The 18,410-nt window shown below is 42.9% G+C and overlaps 1 protein-coding gene across 3 annotated transcripts in view; it reads left to right on the top strand.

Moving 5' to 3' along the window:
- PARD3B (par-3 family cell polarity regulator beta) overlaps positions 1 to 18,410 on the top strand; it is a 946,974-nt gene that overhangs the window by 776,963 nt on the left and 151,601 nt on the right. For all 3 annotated transcript variants that reach the window (XM_054971073.1, XM_054971072.1, XM_054971071.1), the window contains one exon: positions 1,895 to 2,030. In XM_054971073.1, coding sequence (XP_054827048.1) covers positions 1,895 to 2,030 — 136 coding nt within the window. The remainder of the gene's footprint in view (positions 1 to 1,894; positions 2,031 to 18,410) is intronic.

The following is an 18,410-nucleotide window of genomic DNA, read 5'->3' as shown; positions in this document are numbered from 1 at the left end:
TGTTATAGGACAATTTATAACACATGGAGATTGTTTTGTATTATATATTCAGATATGTATATCTCACTTTTCTCTCCAAAGGGTAGCCAGAACAGCTTACAACATCATACTCCCCTCCTCCATTTTATCCTACAACAACTCTGTGAGGTAGGTTAGGCAGAGTGTGTGACTGGCCCAAGGTCACCCAGTGAGCTGCTATGGCAAAGTGGGGATTCAAACCGGGGCCTCCCAGATCCTAGTCTGGCTGTCTGACTACTGCCTCCTGCTGGCTCAGTGTTCATTTATTTACTTCCCTTATTTACAGTGCTCCTATCTCTCAGAGACACAAGGCAGGCGACAACCACGCGGACTTGGGTCTTTCTGTGTATGGGCTATTCGTAACATTCAAAACACCCCCTGGGACCTTGCTGGTCGCAGGTCTCCTCTCCTGGGGAATAACTTTCACATGACACTTATTTTCAGGCACGAGAGTAACTTGCACAGTTGGGGACATAAATTGTGAGCAGAAGACGTGTGCAGTCACTTGAAAACCTTAGTTTTCCCTTTTATAAGCCACTGTTTTAAAACTAAAAAATAGTATCTTTTCCAAAGGTAGTTTCAAAAAGTGGGAGTTGTGATTTCAAGCGGTTCAAAGTGAAGAAAGGTCGTTCATTTATTTAGAAACCAGAGCCTTCCTGCTTAATTTGGTGGTATTTTATGAAGTGGACGATGTATAAATTGTGTATCAAATTGTATTATATATATATATTTGCATGGTCTATGTGAACCTCGAGCGCTTCTGTGTTTTCCCCCTTCACCATTCCACCCCCACCCCCACCTCCTTCACTCTTTAAAAAAGCCAGGTCTCTCTTCCTTGATATTTAATCCCCGCATTTGGGCAGACGCAGGAAATGTATATGGTATCTATAAATGTCACTCTGAATCAAATTAGTTTAATATCCTTATATTTAAACCCCCAGAAGACAGGAAGTATAAATCTTGGCCAGCTAACTGTACGGGGCTTCCCCCCCCCCCCTTTGGTTTGTTGCTTCACAAATATACCATGAGCCGAACATGACTGTAATTTAAAGAAGCTGCAGATCATGTACCACAAACATCACCAATTCTTTCATCCCAGCAGCCACATTTCAATGTTTTCCACGAGCTTTCTGAACAAATTAGCTGTGGCCAAGAGTTGAAAAAAGAAGACCAAAGGCAGGAGTCCCTGAGCGGGCAGGAGCAGCATTTTAAGCAGCAGCAGCAGCATTCGCGCTGTCCATTTGGAAGTGGACTTTCGTGGGGTGCATCTAATAATTCCTATTTTTGCACCCTGTGGAATGAGCAAAGGCAGCTGAAGGAACAGGTAGAGATGGGCTCATGAAATAACCAGACCGTTCGTGGCAATTCCTACAGTAAAAATGGGAAGTTTCATAGGTGCAGGAGTTGGTCGTGAGTTGCAGTGGGGAAAAATGGGCTCTTCTTTGTACAGACGTAAGTGGAACCAGAGCAGGACACGTTCCTACCACGTCTACGCTGGTTTCCGGTTCCGGATAGCGTTTGCAGGTTAGCTTGGCAGTGGCAAGTGGTAAATCTGCAGAGTAGACATGACCAAGTAAGTAGCAAACTGTGTTCCTTGAATGTGTGGCTTAGAGGAAAAGTATGAATAATGCCACAAATTAATAAAAATATGCAGTGGCCGTAGCTGGAGTATACATGTGTGCACGTACATTGTGTGTGGGTACAAAGTCGTGGGTGCACAAGAATAAAGAATTCAACCTCGACTTTCCAAAGCTAAAATTTTCACTACAACTTAAGCTGAAAAGTTATACCTGCAAAATGACAACAGTCACATGCTGGCATCCACGGAAGCCAAAATACATTAAGATGCCTATGTTACATTTGCTTCTTTATCCAGTGACCACCCAACTGGCGGAACTGCAGACCGTATCCTGAAGTTACGGAAGGAATACCATCAGGCAAGGCGGGAAGGCTTACCGTTCTATGACGAAGAGGAAGGCAGAGGAAGGCCAGCTGATTATGATCAACACTGGGTAGGTTCCCGAGAGAAGGTTTAGCAATAGTGTTAAAGATCTAGTTGTGCATTTTGAATACTTCATTGAAAAAATATGACCTTTGACAGGCATGGGAAAGCTGTTCTGGCCAGCTCACTCAAGGGCAAGTTTAAACATTATTATTTGGGTTGTTATGCATCTGTTCAGTTGGTTTCATTTTCAACTTGGCTAATAGCCATATAGATCCAAGTAAGGGGAACAATTAGACAGTCTCACCATGGCATCTGTAGTGGCAATAAGTGGGTTTGGTGCCCTGAAAGTCTAATGTTTGTATTAGAAGAATATTCTATTATCTCTTTTAATAGGCTGTGTCAGTTTGGAGATGTTCTGGTACCTTTGAACTACTTTCTTCTCCTTCTGAACAAAAGCAGTGGAAAAGAGCAAGAGTCCCGTAGCACCTATAAGACTAACAAATTAGTGGCAGGGCATGAGCCTTCGTGAGCCGCAGCTCACTTCCTCAGATACAGCTAGAACGTGGTACAGCATTGTAGCTGCATCTGAAGAAGTGAGCTGCAGCTCACAAAAACTCATACCCTGCTACTAATTTTGTTAAGTCTTATCTGAAAAAATTTTTATTGGGTTAGAATCCATTATTTTTACATTTACATTCAATTTTCCCCAATTTTTTCATCTCTAACCCCCTCCCTTTCCCCCCCTTTTTGTTGACTTCCAACAGCTTTCCAACCCTTTGTCCCCTTTCCCTTACTTTTATTAGCTTCCTCTATCTAAAACAGATATATATTCTCCATTATTCTAAGCAGTACATCCTTGACTATTTTTAACATTGTATGCCCAAACAAAGTCTTTGTTTCCATCTTAGATAAACAATTTATCCCATTTTTCAATTTCAAATATTTCTATATATCATAAACCATATAGATCATACATTCATTTATATCAAACAATTTGACTTATTCTCTATATATTACTCATTCTATCTTTTTGTAATAATTCTATATATCTCTCATCACGTAGTCAATCAATTTGACTCATCTATATCTTCAGACATTCAGTTTGGTACAAAACTTACCAAAAAGAAAGAAAATATTGTTAGTTAATCAATCCTTATATTTAATCCTTATAGTTAATTATTTTCTATCTATGTTCTGTTTGTTAACCTATATATATCTATATATATATCAATCTATTAATCTGACTGCTTATTAATTCACATTTATCTCTTCTCCCCCCGGTAAAGTCTCCCCCCTCTACTTCAGTGCTTCAGTAGTTCTCAAACTGCCACAGTTTTCCTCCCACCTCCCATTTCTTCTCCAGGTGTTGTTTCAGCTTCTCCCAGTCTGTGTTGAACTGCCCTGAGTCCAGATCTCTCAGTTTTCTTGTCATCTTATCCATTTCAGCCATATACAGCAATTTGTAAATCCAATCTTCAATAGTTGGCACTTCTTGTACTTTCCATTTTTGCGCATACAAAAGTCTAGCTGCTGCTGTCATATAAAATATCAACGTCCTGTATTGGGCTGGAATTCCCTCCATTCCCAAGTTTAGTAGCAGGAGTTCTGGGTTCTTATTTATTTGAAATTGTAAAATTTCACTCATTTCTCTTATTATTTCCCCCCAGTACTGCCTAGCTACCTCACACGACCACCACATATGATAGAGGGAGCCCTCATGCTTCTTACATTTCCAGCATTTATTAGAAGTATTCGAATTCCCTAGCGCAATCTTCTTTGGTGTCATGTACCAACGATAAATCATTTTGTAGATGTTCTCTTTGATATTAGTACATGTCGTTGTCTTCATTGTAGTTTTCCACAAGTATTCCCATGCCTCCATTGTTATTTCTTTATTAAAGTTTATAGCCCATTTCACCATTTGTGTTTTAACGATCTCATCCTCGGTATACCACTTCAGCAGTACTTGGTATACCTTGGATATTCTTTTCTTATCTTCTTTAAGAAGGGTCTGCTCTAGTTCCGAATTCTCTATTCGTATACCTCCCTTTACAGAGTCCGAATTATATAAGTCTCTGATCTGTCTATACTGGAACCAGTCGTAGTTAGGTGATAGTTCCTCTTGTGTCTTTATTCTGAGTTTGGATGCTTCAGTTTTAGTTATTTCTTTGTACGTTAAACATTGTTGTTCATTATCAACAGCTCTCGGGTCTATCACCTCATACGGAACCACCCACAAGGGAGTTCCTTCTTGTAGATAAATTCTGTACTTCTTCCAGATTATGTATAGACTTCTCCGTACAAAGTGATGCAGGAACATCGAGTTGACCTTTACTTTGTCATGCCATAAATATGCGTGCCATCCAAATATTTTTTTATATCCCTCTAGGGCTAGTAGTTTCTTGTTCTTTAATGTCATCCATTCTTTCAACCAAACTAGGCAGATTGCATCATGATAAAGTCTCAGATTGGGCAGTTGCATTCCGCCTCTTTCCTTTGCATCTTGTAAAACTTTCACTTTCACTCGAGGCTTCTTGCCTGGCCAAACAAAATCTGATATTTTCCTCTGCCATTTTTCAAATTGTTTAGAGTCTCTGATGATTGGTATTGTCTGTAGCAAAAACATTACTCTTGGTAACACATTCATCTTAACTGCTGCAATCCTGCCCAACCATGACAAATTCAGTCTATTCCATTTAATCAAGTCTCTCTCTATCTGAGTCCATAGTTTTTCATAATTATTTTTGAATAGATCTATGTTCTTTGCAGTTAATTCAACTCCCAAATATTTCACTTTACTTGTTACTTCACAGTCCGTTGTTTCCGTTAATAATTGTTGTTTCTGCTTAGTCATATTTTTACATAATATCTTTGACTTCTTTTTGTTAATATAAAAACCTGCCAAGTCTCCAAACTCCTTGATCTTATCTATCACTCTTGGCATGTTCTCCAATGGGTCCTCTACAATTAACATTATGTCATCCGCAAATGCTCTGACCTTATATGAATAGTCCTTTATTTTTATTCCACGAATTTCCTCATCTTGACGTATTTGTATCATCAGAATCTCCAATACTAGAATGAACAACAATGGAGATAACGGGCAACCTTGTCTTGTTCCTTTACTTATCGTCAATTTCTTGGTCAATTCATCATTCACCACGATTGCTGCAGTCTGGTCTCTGTAAATTTCCTTAATTGCTCTGATGAATCTTTCTCCCAATTGTAGCTTTTCCATAGTGGCAAACATAAAATCCCAGTTTAAATTGTCAAACGCTTTTTCAGCGTCTACAAAGAAGAAACCAACCTCTTTGTCACAACGCTTGTCATAATATTCAATAGCATTGATCACTGTCCTTAAATTGTCTCTTATTTGTCTGTCTGGCAAAAAGCCTGCTTGTTCCTCCTCTATAACTTCCGAGAGCCACCCCTTCAATCTTTCCGCCAATATCTTCGCAAAAATTTTATAGTCATTATTGAGTAGCGATATAGGTCTATAATTTTTCACGTTAGTCAGGTCTTGGCCCTCTTTTGGGATCAATGATATATTCGCTTCACTCCAAGTGTCTGGAATCCTTTGATCCCTTAAAACCCCATTCATCACCTCTTTTAGGAATGGTGCCAGTTCATTAGCCATTGTCTTATAAAATTTAGCCGTAAGTCCATCTGGCCCTGGCGCCTTTCCTAGATTAGCAGATTGTATTGCCTTACTTATTTCCTCGTCAGTTACTTCACTGTTCAACTTATTTCTCCAAGCTTCCGAGATTTCTGGAAGTTTAGTTTTCTCCAAATATGACGCTATTGATTCTTTGTTTACTTCTTTTTTATTATACAGCTTAGCGTAGAATTTATAAAAGGCTCTACTAATGGTAGTCTGCTCCAAATACGTTTTGTTGTCTTCACAAATTTTATTTATTATTTTCTTTTCCCTTTTCTTCTTCAATTGCCATGCCAGGTACTTCCCAGGTTTATTAGCGCCCTCAAACGCTTTTTGATTCAGTCTTTTAAGATTCCACTCCAATTCTTTATTACTCATTGCTGTTAGCTGTTCTTGAAGTATTTTAATTTCCTGGTATACTTTCTTTTTCCCTGGTCTCTTTTTTAGCTGTATTTCTTTGGCTTTTATTTTCTCCTCAATCTCTTGTCTTTTCTCCTCTTTCTTCTTTCTTGCTCTACCATTTAAGTCCATTAGTATGCCCCTTATAACCGCCTTGTAAGCATCCCAAACATTATTGGTTGGTACTTCTTTATTCACGTTGTATTGTATAAAAAACTTTGTCTCTCTTCTCAATATTTCCATATTCTCTCTTTCCTGTAACAAGTCCTCATTTATTCTCCATGCTTTCCTTTTTCTCCTTTTTCCAAATTTCCACATAATTGGGTTGTGATCTGAGCCTACCATCGGCATTATTTCTACCTCCTTAGTCCATAACGCTAAGTCTTTTGAGGCCCAGATCATATCAATTCTTGATAATGTAGAATGCCTTGCAGAATAAAAAGTAAACTGTCTGCTTTTAGGATATTCTCTCCTCCATACATCTTCGAGAGTCTCTTGTTGAATCAACTCAAAAAAAAGCTTTGGTAATAGTCCTCTTTTCTTTTGTACCGTTGTAGTCTTTTTATCTAGTTCCAAGTCTGTCACTCCATTGAAGTCTCCAGCAAGAATTATCTGGTCATATGCAAAATCGTCTAAATGCTTCCTCAAGTCCTCAAAGAAGCTTTCTTTTGCACCGTTAGGTGCATAAAGTCCAACTACCAATACTCTCTTTAAATTCCAAATACATTCCACTGCTACAAATCTAGCTTCCACATCTCTCATAACAAATTTTGGCTGTAGCTCCTCTTTTATGTACAGCACCACTCCTCTTTTTTTCTTATTAGAGGCCGCTACAAATTCTTTGCCCAGTTTTCCAGATTTTAAATATTTTACATCCTGTTTTCTAATATGGGTCTCTTGCAAACAAACAGTGTCACATTTTTGTTTTAGTAGCCAGTGAAAAATGTTTTTCCTCTTATTCGGTGAGTTTAATCCATTTACATTCCAAGATAATACTTTACACTCCATACTCATAATCTTGTTGGTAAGTCTTTTTCATTGTCCTTAATAAATCGCTCCATCTCTCGCTCAGATCTAATGCGTTTTTTGGCCCCCCAAACTCAAAGGACACTCCTTCTGGTAGCTCCCATCTGTACCTGATTTTCATGTCCTTCAACATCTGAATTAGCACTTTGTATTTTTTCCGATCTAATAACACTGATCTGGGCAGTTCCTTCATTATAATGATCGTCTTGCCATCAATCTCCAATGGATCTTGAAACTGTTTTGTCACAATCCTCTCTTTCATATTTCGTGTTGTAAACTGCACAATCACATCTCTTGGTAATTTCCTCTGGGTTGCAATTCTCGAATTCACACGGTATGCCACATCTAGGATAGCCACAACTTCCTCCTCCTCCTTCCCCAGGTATTCAGCCAACACCTCAGTCATCTGTTCTTGCGCTGACTTTCCTTCCACTTCTGGCAAGCCACGAAAACGTAGCTGCTTCTCCATATGTTTAGTTTCTGCAACTGACATTCTCCCCTTCACCAATCTCATCTCTGTTTGTTGCGTGTCTGCTAAATTCTCCATCGCGTCTTCTACTGTTTTAACTCTCTGCTGCGTTCCTTGTAATTCACTTCGTATTGTTTCCATACCTTTTTTCACTTCTGACAGCTCCGATTTTACTGTCTGTGTAACCTCTTTAACCTCTTTTATCAGCTCCAATTTCGTGTCCTTAAGTTCTTTAATCATATCTAAAAGTTTTCTGTCCAGGTTTTTATCCAGGTTTTCTATTGCCGATTGCCACTCTTTTTTTGACATCGTGGGGCTTGCTTTAGCTCGCTCCCACGAATCCGCTCTCTTCCTTAACTCCGTGGTGTAAAATTTAACGTTTTTCTGTTTTAAATGTCCCGGTCTTCTTGCAAAAATTAAATTTTAAAGAGTCCAAAATGTCGGGCGTCTTTTCGCTATGGTTTCTCTATGATTTTGTAATCCAAGATGGCCTACTTCCTTTTCCGCTGAAGCCGCGACCCTTCCCCTTTCAAAAATGGCGATTCCCTACTTCCTGCCCTCCGGCAAGGGCCGCTTCTCTCCAGCCGCTCTATTGTTATTACGCACTTCCTGTCTCCCGTCTTCCCACAGCAGATCTCGCGATGGTGTCTTTTTCTCACAGCTCCAAAGCCACAGGTATTCAAAACAATAGTCCGATTTCTTTAATAACTTCTTTAAACTTAGTCTCTTTTCAAATACAATTCCTGCCGAGTCTTCCCCTCCTTTTCGCTAGTCTGTTGCAGTTTAAAAATCTACTTTTTTTCCTCTCTGTTTTTATCAATCTGTCCCGTATCAGAAGATAATGATCTTTACCTTCTCTTCACTTTTCTCGGGTTGTAGTCGCTGTTTCGATTTTAAGTTCTCCTCTCAGCTTCTTCCCCCAATCGAAGCTTGGGTATGTAGGTCTTATGCCAGCCGAATTGGCCCCAAAACTGCCGCAGAGATTATAGCCGACCCGTCGCAAGGTGGGACCTCAAGGATCGGGAGGGGACCCGTTGTGTAGAGCCCCCCCTCGTCCGAGATCTAACTCACCCTAGGGTCTCGAGCGTTCTTTGCCTGCTCCCCGCCTGAGAGCAGTCGGCCGCGGGCTATTTTCACCCCGCCGGCCGGTTAAAACGGCAGTCCGGTCAGCTCCGCAAGTGGAGCTGCGTTAGACCTCCATGAATCCCAAACCGGAAGTCGTCCCAAACCGGAAGTCGTCTAATTTTGTTAAGTCTTATAAGCGCTACTGGACTCTTGCTCTTTTCTACTGCTACAGACAGACTAACATGGCTAACCATCTTGAACAAAAGCATTTTGGTATCTTGTTGCTTTATAAATTACCACGGTACGTTGTAGGGGTGGTAGTGGTGAATTTCTTGAAGCTCCAATGATTCAAGTAGTTTCATAGCACAGGTCATTCTCAGAGCATGGCTATGCTGGGAATGGCTCATTGTGGATCACTCAGTAGGCATCTGTCTGTGCTGTAGGTATCCAAGTCCTATTTGCCCTGAACTGAATTCTCTGGTGAATCTAGGCCACTAAGAGAGAAAGCAGGCCACAGCCCAACTTCCCTTTTCAGTCCACAGTTAGGACTACAAACATTGCCAGGGTATATGGAAGGGTTTCAAGGGGACAATTTCCAACACAGCCCATCTCTCATACACCTCCCACCAGAACTGTCTGGGATGGCTTGACTTGGTTGAAGCAGCTCCTGGCCAAGAGCCACATAACTATAAAATCCCTGTAGTGATTGTTGCTTTGGAAGTGGGACATACAGTACCCCCATCTTTAACTCATGCAAAGCTGAAAGAGCGTTCAAGCAAAGTTGTCTATTGCGTCCCAAATGCATAAGGCAAGAGGAGCCGGTTTCAGTCGTTGCGGGCAGCTCTGTCCTTAAAACATGGCAGCAGGGGTGGATTAGGTCATGCTGAGGCCCTAACCTATGTCAAGTTTAAGAGGTAATTTAGTTTAAAAACGTATTTAGAGGGACCCCATAATATGAAGCCCTAACTGTATTTTACTTAGCTTGTGCCTAAATCCAGCTCTGCATGACGTCTGCTAAACTTAATGCAAAAGTGTCTCGTTGAGTGGTTGGGGAAAGGGCTGTTCATTTCCTCTCCTGGCTTGTAATGATGGCACAGGCCACATTCAAACCTCTTTCGGTACAGTACCCTGAAAATTGCAGTTTCCAGCTCCGGCCGTGGCCATGAGCAGTGGGTAACAGAATTGCCTCCGCTGTCCCCCTCCCACCCAAACACACACCTCGGGACAAGAGACAGTTTTAGGGTATACAGCCCTAAAAGGACTGAGTCAGATAAGACTGAATTCCCAGACAAAAGGCTGCTTGGCTGAAAGACCTGCTCAGGCAGCTCACAGCAGTCACGAGTAAGGGGTTCGCATTAAAGAGCTGCTGCGCATGTGCCTAGAAAGCGGCCTAGTTGACCAGGATACTTATCGTACAGGTACGGAAACTCTTTTTATATTCTGAGCTGGAATAATTTCCAGAGGAAATCACATTCCTTTTTCACCACAGCTAAGCATTAGAAGCAAGATAAATTTCTGCTCAGAATTACAAACTTTGGCAACATCTCATGTTAGGGCTTTTGTTCATGTGCTAAGGTGAAGCTGGTATGGGGCTGTTTCAGCCTCTAGTATAAAAATACTTCCTGTGGTATTTGTATATATTTTAGTGTTCAGCTTCATTTTGAAACTGCTATTTCTCAGCTGAGTCTTCAGACACAGCTGAACATCAAGTTGGTAGGAAACAACCTTCTACACCATAATAGTTGAACTTTGTCTGTGGGGAAAGCTACAGGGTAGCATCACCTAGTTTTGCTCCTGTTCGAAAAACTCCATCCAAAATTAATTGCCGCTTTTGCTAATAGAAGGATTGTTGTGTTTTTTTACTTCTGCTCTCTGCCTTACAAGGGACCCATGAGTTCCAGTTAGCACTGGGGACCAATTCAAATGACTCTGGCTCTTATCCTTTCAAAGGAAGAGTGGCCAGTGCTCCCTCACCTGAGCGTGCCCAGCTGCCCCTTGAGGACTCTTTTCACCAGACACGGCCCAACCTAATTAATAGGTCTCCATAATACTTCGTGCATTCCATCTTCAACACTGTTACAGTCAGGATTTCTGTCATGCTGAGCATCTGTTTGGCCCTTTCCACATGGATGGCCCACTCACCGAACGCTGGCAGCTTTCCCCCTTGACTCCAGACATCTCTGTTTTCAAAACGGTTACAGGCTGTTTGGCTTCTGTTTTTCTGGTGCCTTGGCACCTTGGTGCCAAAAAAATGAAAGCCAAACAGGCTGCAACCGTTTTGAAAACAGAGACGTCTGTAGTTAAGGGGGAAAGCTGCCAGCGTTCAGTGGCTGTCTCTTTAAGGACATTTGGAAAGGGCCTTTTTCTCCCCACCACCACCTGAAAAAGAGTTCCGGTGAGCTCAAAAACCCACTCTCTGTTTTGTGACATTTTAGTTAGTCCTAATAGATGTTTAATCTGCTCTTGCTTTATGGATACTTTGTAAATTAGTTAATGTAATATACTCTTTGAACATCCACCTAATTTGGCAAATATGCAAAAATTAAGTGCTTTCTTTGTGTGTATTTTTAATAAATACTCCATTCTCTGCTCTGTTTTTATGAACACGAAGTGTCTGAGTTCCCAAGGTAGATGTTTACAGAATCATTGATCTCCTAGCAAATAATCCAGACCTGGTCAATGTAGCTTTGGGAATAGGCTGAGGATTCCCGTTTCTTATCAGACTTTGAAGGGTTTTATGACCTTCCCGGGGAAGCTCCGGCTTTATGGCTCCAGATAGGCTCCAAGAGATACACAAAGGTCCCTTCCGGGTAATCCCCTTTAAGCCATTTCTATTAGGTGTAATGCCTTAAGATGACTGATTCCCAAGGCTATCTGTTTTCTGTGAGAGGAGGAGTTGTTAATCACAACACCCAGGATAGCTTTAAAGCTTTCAATCTCTCTGATTAATATCAGAAACCTCAAGAATGTTTCCATTCCTCATTCAAATGCATTTTTGTACTAACATTAAATTTGTAGACTTCACACAGAGGTTCCTCTGCGCCATACACCAGTACTTCTTTCACATTCCCCTCCCGCACAGGGCCAACTGTGCAAATTCTGTTAATCCCCTGTGCCGCTTGATTTAGAAAGATGTCCTAAAACATGCCTTCTGGTGGAACAAGCCACACATACTTTTTAAAAATGCAAATAGAATAGATTGGGGCCCTTGCCTTTTTTAAAATACAAATATGCCCAGAAAAGTGTTGGGAATTAGCAAATGTTTACATTCAGTCATGAAAGGGTTAAACTGTTGTTTATGTTACTTAGTAAGAAAATTTACTTGCATGTAACCACTTAACTGTCCAGTGAGTCTTCCCGCCATAGAAATGGGAGTCTCTATGCTTAATGAAGTAGGATTAGGATTGGCAACTAGTTTATTGGGGGGTGGCAATTAACTAGAAAGATATACTGAAATTTATTGCTCTTTGTTCAGTCTGTCTTCAGTCTTGACCAGCCTCTCTAGCTAGCCAAGATGTAGCCAGTTAGCTATTTCTTGTTTTCTTCCAATGTACTGCTTTTTATCCCTTTCTGTAGTAAACTATTTTTATAGACCTAAACACTGAGAGTGTTCTCATTATGTCCAATGCGCAATTCTTCTACTCTGCAACAAATTGGAATATATTCTAACAAAAAGGAATGGCAAATTTATATGCCACCTCTCCAGAGACCAGCTCAAGGCAAAATGCCCCTCTTTAAAAAGAAAACTCCTTCTTTTTATCAAATTTTTCTAAGGACTGCTGGTTCTTAACCATCGGGGGGGGGGGTGGCCCAGTGACAGAACATCAGTTTTAGGGGGGTGCAGTTCAAATATGTTCATATTAATTTCAGATACAGATTTTGAGTAGGGCACTGTTTTTGTTATCCTGAACAGTTACCTGTTCAGGTTTGGGGTGGTGGTGTCATGTCTGAGCCCCATCCATGCCAATGCTAATACTGAACCAATGTTTCATACTATAACTTGATGTCCTGTTGCCAATGCCATAACTTTCTTTCACAGGCTGCTTGCAGGTGCTTATCTAATGGACTGCAGAAACTTTCAGTGTTCATGACCTTGTAGACTTCTCACTCCCATGCATTGCTATGTCTCAGCTTTGATCTCTTGCTTTCTCAGTGTCTCAACTTGATAGTACAGCTATGCGAGATGTTTTCAGGGCAAATTCGCGCCACAAACCCTGTTTACTGTTGGGAGGGGGGAAGGAGCAACTGTGTGTGTTAAGAGGAAAGTTTTTCCCAAGAATTACTATTCCTGTCAATTTTGCTCTTATTGCTTAGATGCTTACCTTGCTTCTGAGTAATCCTATGGACATATATATGCAGCTGGTCATGAACCGAAATAAATAAAAAAATAAAGAGATAGACATATATGGAAATGATTTGATTTCTGAATAAAACCATTTAACCAAGAGCCTGGACTTCTTGTTGCAATGGTACAGGGACCTGTCTGCCATATCCTGTCATCCATAGCTTGACATTTTGACAGGAATTCTCTTTAATCCCTCTGTACCTGTAACCTTTGGAGGATGGCTACCAGCTTCATGTCATCAGAACTGGACCCGGGAACTGCAGAGCCAGAGGATTTAACATGTAACCCAGAGCAGCATCTGGGACCAGGTGCAACTCCTGGAGGACTGCCTATAGGGCTGATGCCTGTGACTCAACTGAGATTGGACTGCCTAATGGACTCCAATAGATTTGCGATGGGAGCTGCAGGAAACCTCCCCAAGCACCCAGAACTGGGGGCAGTCCCAAAGAGGGGGGCCACCCATCTTACATGGACAACTTTACCAACTCTCAGACAATGGGCATCCCGGACCCGGGAAGAGAATGAGAGGTGGAGAGGAGTGCTGTTTGGTCGCTCTGACCTCCATTCCGGAGAATGAACCGGGGATCGAGCCCATGGGGGACCCTTTGTTTGGAACATCCCAAAACACTCGGAGAGGGAAGTAGCGAATATAGCCGCGAGTGGATTAGATCTATGGTGGGATGATGAGCTGGGACATTACGTAAGCCTCCCCTTGCAGAAGGAGAGTTAATTGCTGTGGGGTTTGGAGCCCCTTCTAGATCTCCCTCCAAAAAGAGGCCTTGAGTCACGAAGGGATCACCAGCGATGGAAAAACATTTGCCAAGGGAGCTTATTCCTCACCCGAGACTCACCAGAACCAGATGATGGGATGGAGTTGAGAGGAGAGGATAGTTTGGATTATCTCAGTGAACAGCTCCAGGTGATGAGATACGACCTGTTAGCATTAACAGGACTTACCAGGGGTTGGATGGGAGGCGTGGTGGATGCCCAATGTACCCTAGCCCCAGTGGATTTACAAATGACAGGGGACCCTGGACTACCCCTGATAACGGCTGCAGAGTACCGTGGATTTACAATTGACCCACTAAATAGGAGGGAAATGGGAGCTGCGACTGGGCCAAGCAACCAGGATTGGGGCCAGATGCCACAGCTGCCTACGCCACAGGAGATGACAACACAATCAATGTTGGGGGATGTACAACTGCAGGGGGACCTTGGATTACCTTGTCAACGGGCAGACTTCCCAAGATTGCATAAGTAATGATGGTACTTACATCCTGGACTGGAGTGCGGCTGGGCCATCAGACCTGTTCGGGGGCCAGACGCTGCAACCAAGAGAGGTGGAAAACAGGTACCAAACCGTCGAGACCCAAGTGGCATCGATGAGAGAGGAGTTGGCACAAACTGCCCAGCTAATAAAGGAAATGATGAGCCTGCCAGTGGGACCGGTTTTACATCTGCTGCCAGAGGAGCAAGGGAGAGCTCCACAGATTGGCCAAGAACCAATAAATGCAGTGGGATCAACATCTTCAGAAAGGGGAAGGCCAGTTTTAGTAACTCCTGAACACTTTATGGGAGCTCAAGTGATTCTCCTGACTGCACAGTTTCCAATAGTCACAGAAATAGGGAGATCCGTTCCACCTCCCACCGTAGTGACTGCCTCTAACATACCCTCCCGGGGAGTGGGAATAGGGCCATCTGGGGGAGCACAGCCTTTGATCGTACCTCCGGTCGTGAGCAGCGCAGGGGCGCCAATTGCCACAACGGGGATGAGAGTATCAAGGAACTTACCAGTTCAAGCTCCCCCACATGTAATGACAGTTCCCATTTTACCTCCTCCAGGAGGAGAGGGGCCACAACAAGGGGGGACACAGCCAACGAGAGTCCCACCTGCTACAGCAAGCACAGGGGCATCAGTTGCTGCCATAGGGATGAGGGTGCCCCAAGCCGGCCATCCACAAGGAACCCCTATCATCGTCCCAATGGGGGCAGGAGTACAAATGGACCACCTGCAACCGGGAGGTCCCACAGTTCCCTCACAGAGCACCAGGAGGTCAAGCGCAAGCCGTTCACCCACAGTACAGAGAGGTGCCTCAAGCCACTTCAATAGTGTACGGAGCAAATGGAGCCTATCAAAAACCATTCATGGCACAAAATCAAAAAGAGTCCAGTAGCACCTTTAAGACTAACCAATTTTATTGTAGCATAAGCTTTCGAGAATCAAGTTCTCAGGCATCTGACAAAGAGAACTTGATTCTCGAAAGCTTATGCTACAATAAAATTGGTTAGTCTTAAAGGTGCTACTGGACTCTTTTTGATTTTGCTACCACAGACTAACACGGCTAACTCCTCTGCATCTACATTCATGGCACAGGGACACATTCAGCCACCCCCCACCCCCCCGAGCAGCCCCAATCCAGCAGCCAGCAGGGCATCAAGAAGCGGAGCTCCCAGAGTGGGACTGCCGCAAGGGTGGTTCAAATTGGAGGCCAAGTTTGAGGGAAACCCCAGAAACTTGGGATTTTTTATAGTACAAACCATGGAGTTTTTCCAAGATTGGGGACATCTGTTTCCTACAGAACACAGCACATGAGCCATTTAGGATCTCGTCTAGGGGGCCCGGCAGCTGAGTGGTATGTAACTTTACATAATATGGGAGCACCCGAGCTGTATGACTTAAATGCTTTTGTGCACTAAGAGCCCAATTTGAAGACCCGCTAGAAGGGGAAAGGGCTCAAACAAGACTTAGAACCTTAAGACAAGGGTCCAGATCCATAAGAGAATATGCTGCCAAATGCAGGTAATTAGCCACCAAAGTGCAGGGCTATCGTGAAGAAGTTAAAATTGAACTTTTCCGAAATGGCTTGAATGCTGACCTACTAGATGGAGCAGTAATGCAGGATGACCCACAGACTCTGTTAGGTTGGATCCAATTAGCCTGCAAGGTCAAAAACAGAACCCAAGTGGTGAAACTTGTAAGGATGCAGCAATATGCAGGGCCGAGGAGGCCAACCACCGCAGATAGGGGACGTACACCACAAGTGCCGAGACCCCCCGCTCCCAGGAACTGGGAGAGACTTACGATGGAAACAAGGACTATTCTTACAATGTGGGGGTGTTGGATATTTTGCCGCACAATGCCCCATAAGACTGGCGCAGGGGAGAAGGGGCCAAGGCGCACCAAAAACCGCACCCCCCCCCCCAAACCACCAAGTCGGAGGAGGCCAGAGACTGGCCTGGATGCCGATGAGAGTCCCGGAAATACTGAGGAACCCACACAAAAGGAAGCTGAGGAAGACTTTACCCCACCGTTGGGAAACGAGACAGACCTGCCATGAAAAGGTCCCGATGGCAGGTCTCTAAAGAGCAAAAACCACCAGAGGTGAGAGAAAGAGAGGCCATACTATTTATGCCTGTGATGTTACTGAATCCAAAAAAGGGAACTCATGTGCGGGTGCAAGCATTAATAGATTCCGGATGTTCCTGGGACTTAATATCACCAGCCCTGGTCACAGAACTAGGACTGGAACTAATAAAACTCAAAGACCCTATAGTATTTGAGCAAATGGACGGGTCTAGACTCCTGCACCCTATAAAACGGAGCCTACCCCGATGGGCATGGGGAATCATTGGGAGAATAGAACATATGTAGTCAGTGATGTGGCCAAATATCCCTTGTTACTAGGTAGTCGTTGGCTGTGGGACCATGACCCGTACATCAAACGGTCCACTGGGATGGTGATTTTTTAAGGAGATCGTTGTGCAAAACATGCATGGACTAAAGTGTGGGGGCAGGAGGCACCCTCCCTGTTAGAAACTGTGTTATTGACTGCTGAGGCAGGAAAAGCCATTCCCCCCAAATATCAAGATTTAAAACAAGTGTTTGACGAAAAAGAAGTTGATGAGCTCCCCGCTCATAGAAGCACGGACTGTGCCATTGAACTCATTCCAGGGGAAAAGTTGCCTAAAGGAAAATTGCACTCTATGAGCCCAGCAGAAAGAAAGGAGCTGAGAGAATTCATTGATAAAAACCTAGAACGAGGATTCATCTGCCCTGCCAGCTCCGCCCATGCGACGCCTGTGTTATTCCACAAAAAGAAAGATGGGGGGCTGAGACTGTGTATTGATTATCATAGAATAAATGTTGTATCCATGTCAAATGCTTACCCCCTCCCTTTGATCAGAGACTTGCTCAGTGTGGTGGCACAAGGGAAAAAAATTTCAAAGCTGAATCTGAAAGATGCTTACTTCTGAATCAGAATAAGGGAGGGGGATGAATGGGAAACTGTAGGAAAATATAGCAGAGATTGTGCAAAGATTGCGCATTGAAAGTAATGAGAATAGACTCACACACACTCCAGTGTAGCTCTGTAAGAATACTTTACTAAAGGATAAAATAGGGTTACATTTGGAGAAAATAATAAATTGCTAAGCTGACTACATCTTGCTAGAAAAGTAACTTAGAGAAAACTAGAGGACAAAGTGAACAAAGAACAATAAAACTTCAGTGCATAGCATCAATTAATTGCCCTCAATAAACAAACTGCCCAATAGAAAATCCGAATCCTACTTCATTATGCTTAGTGACTCCCCTTTCTATCTTGTTCGAAGCTCTAATGGTTACATTCAAAGTAAGTTTACTAATTAAGTAGGTAACACAGTTTAACTCTTTCATGACTGAAATGAAAACACTTGCTAAATCCCAACAAAAACTGCCTTCAATACCCCCCTGGGGCAATTCGAATACCTCGTAATGCCTTTCGGCCTCCAAGGGGCCACAGGTGTGTTTATGAATTTAATCAATGAAGTGCTATATGAGTACCTGTACAAAGGGATGGTTGTTTACCTAGATGACGTGCTGATTTATTCTGCTGATAAAGAATCCCATGTGGAATTGGTCAGAAAGATGCTGACCGCTTTAAAAAAGCACAAGCTGCCAGTAAAATTATCCAAATGCGAGTTCCACAAGGAGGAACTGGATTTCTTGGGGTACCGGGTCTCACATCAAGAGCTTAAAATGGACCCGGAATAAATCCAAGCCGTAGTAGGGTGGGAACCCCTCAAGACGAGAAGGCAGTTGCAGTCGTTTCTGGGGTTCGCTAACTTTTACCGGCCCTTCATAAAGAACTTTGCTCAAGTGGCTCTTCCCCTAACAGACTTGCTAAAAAACAAAGGGAAAGGAACGCAAGGGGGAAAGAACTAAATTAAACTAGTTGAGAGAATGTCAGGAGGCTTTTGAAAAGCGGAAAAAACTGTTTGTTTCAGAACCGGTTCTACAGTACCCAGATGAGAGAGAAAAATTGTGGTCCAAGTTGATGCTAGTGACCCCACCATAGGGGGGGGGGTCCTCCTGCAAATAAATAAAGAGGGGAAATTGTATCCCTGTGCATATATTTCCAAAAAATTCTTGGAAACTGAACGTAATTGGAGCGTATGGGAGAAAGAAGCTTTTGCGGTGAAATTTGCACTCACCACCTGGCGACAT

This window comes from Eublepharis macularius, chromosome 2, assembly GCF_028583425.1.
Source record: "Eublepharis macularius isolate TG4126 chromosome 2, MPM_Emac_v1.0, whole genome shotgun sequence".
Classification (NCBI taxonomy): domain Eukaryota; kingdom Metazoa; phylum Chordata; class Lepidosauria; order Squamata; family Eublepharidae; genus Eublepharis; species Eublepharis macularius.
This window is presented reverse-complemented; position numbering and strand designations above follow the sequence as displayed.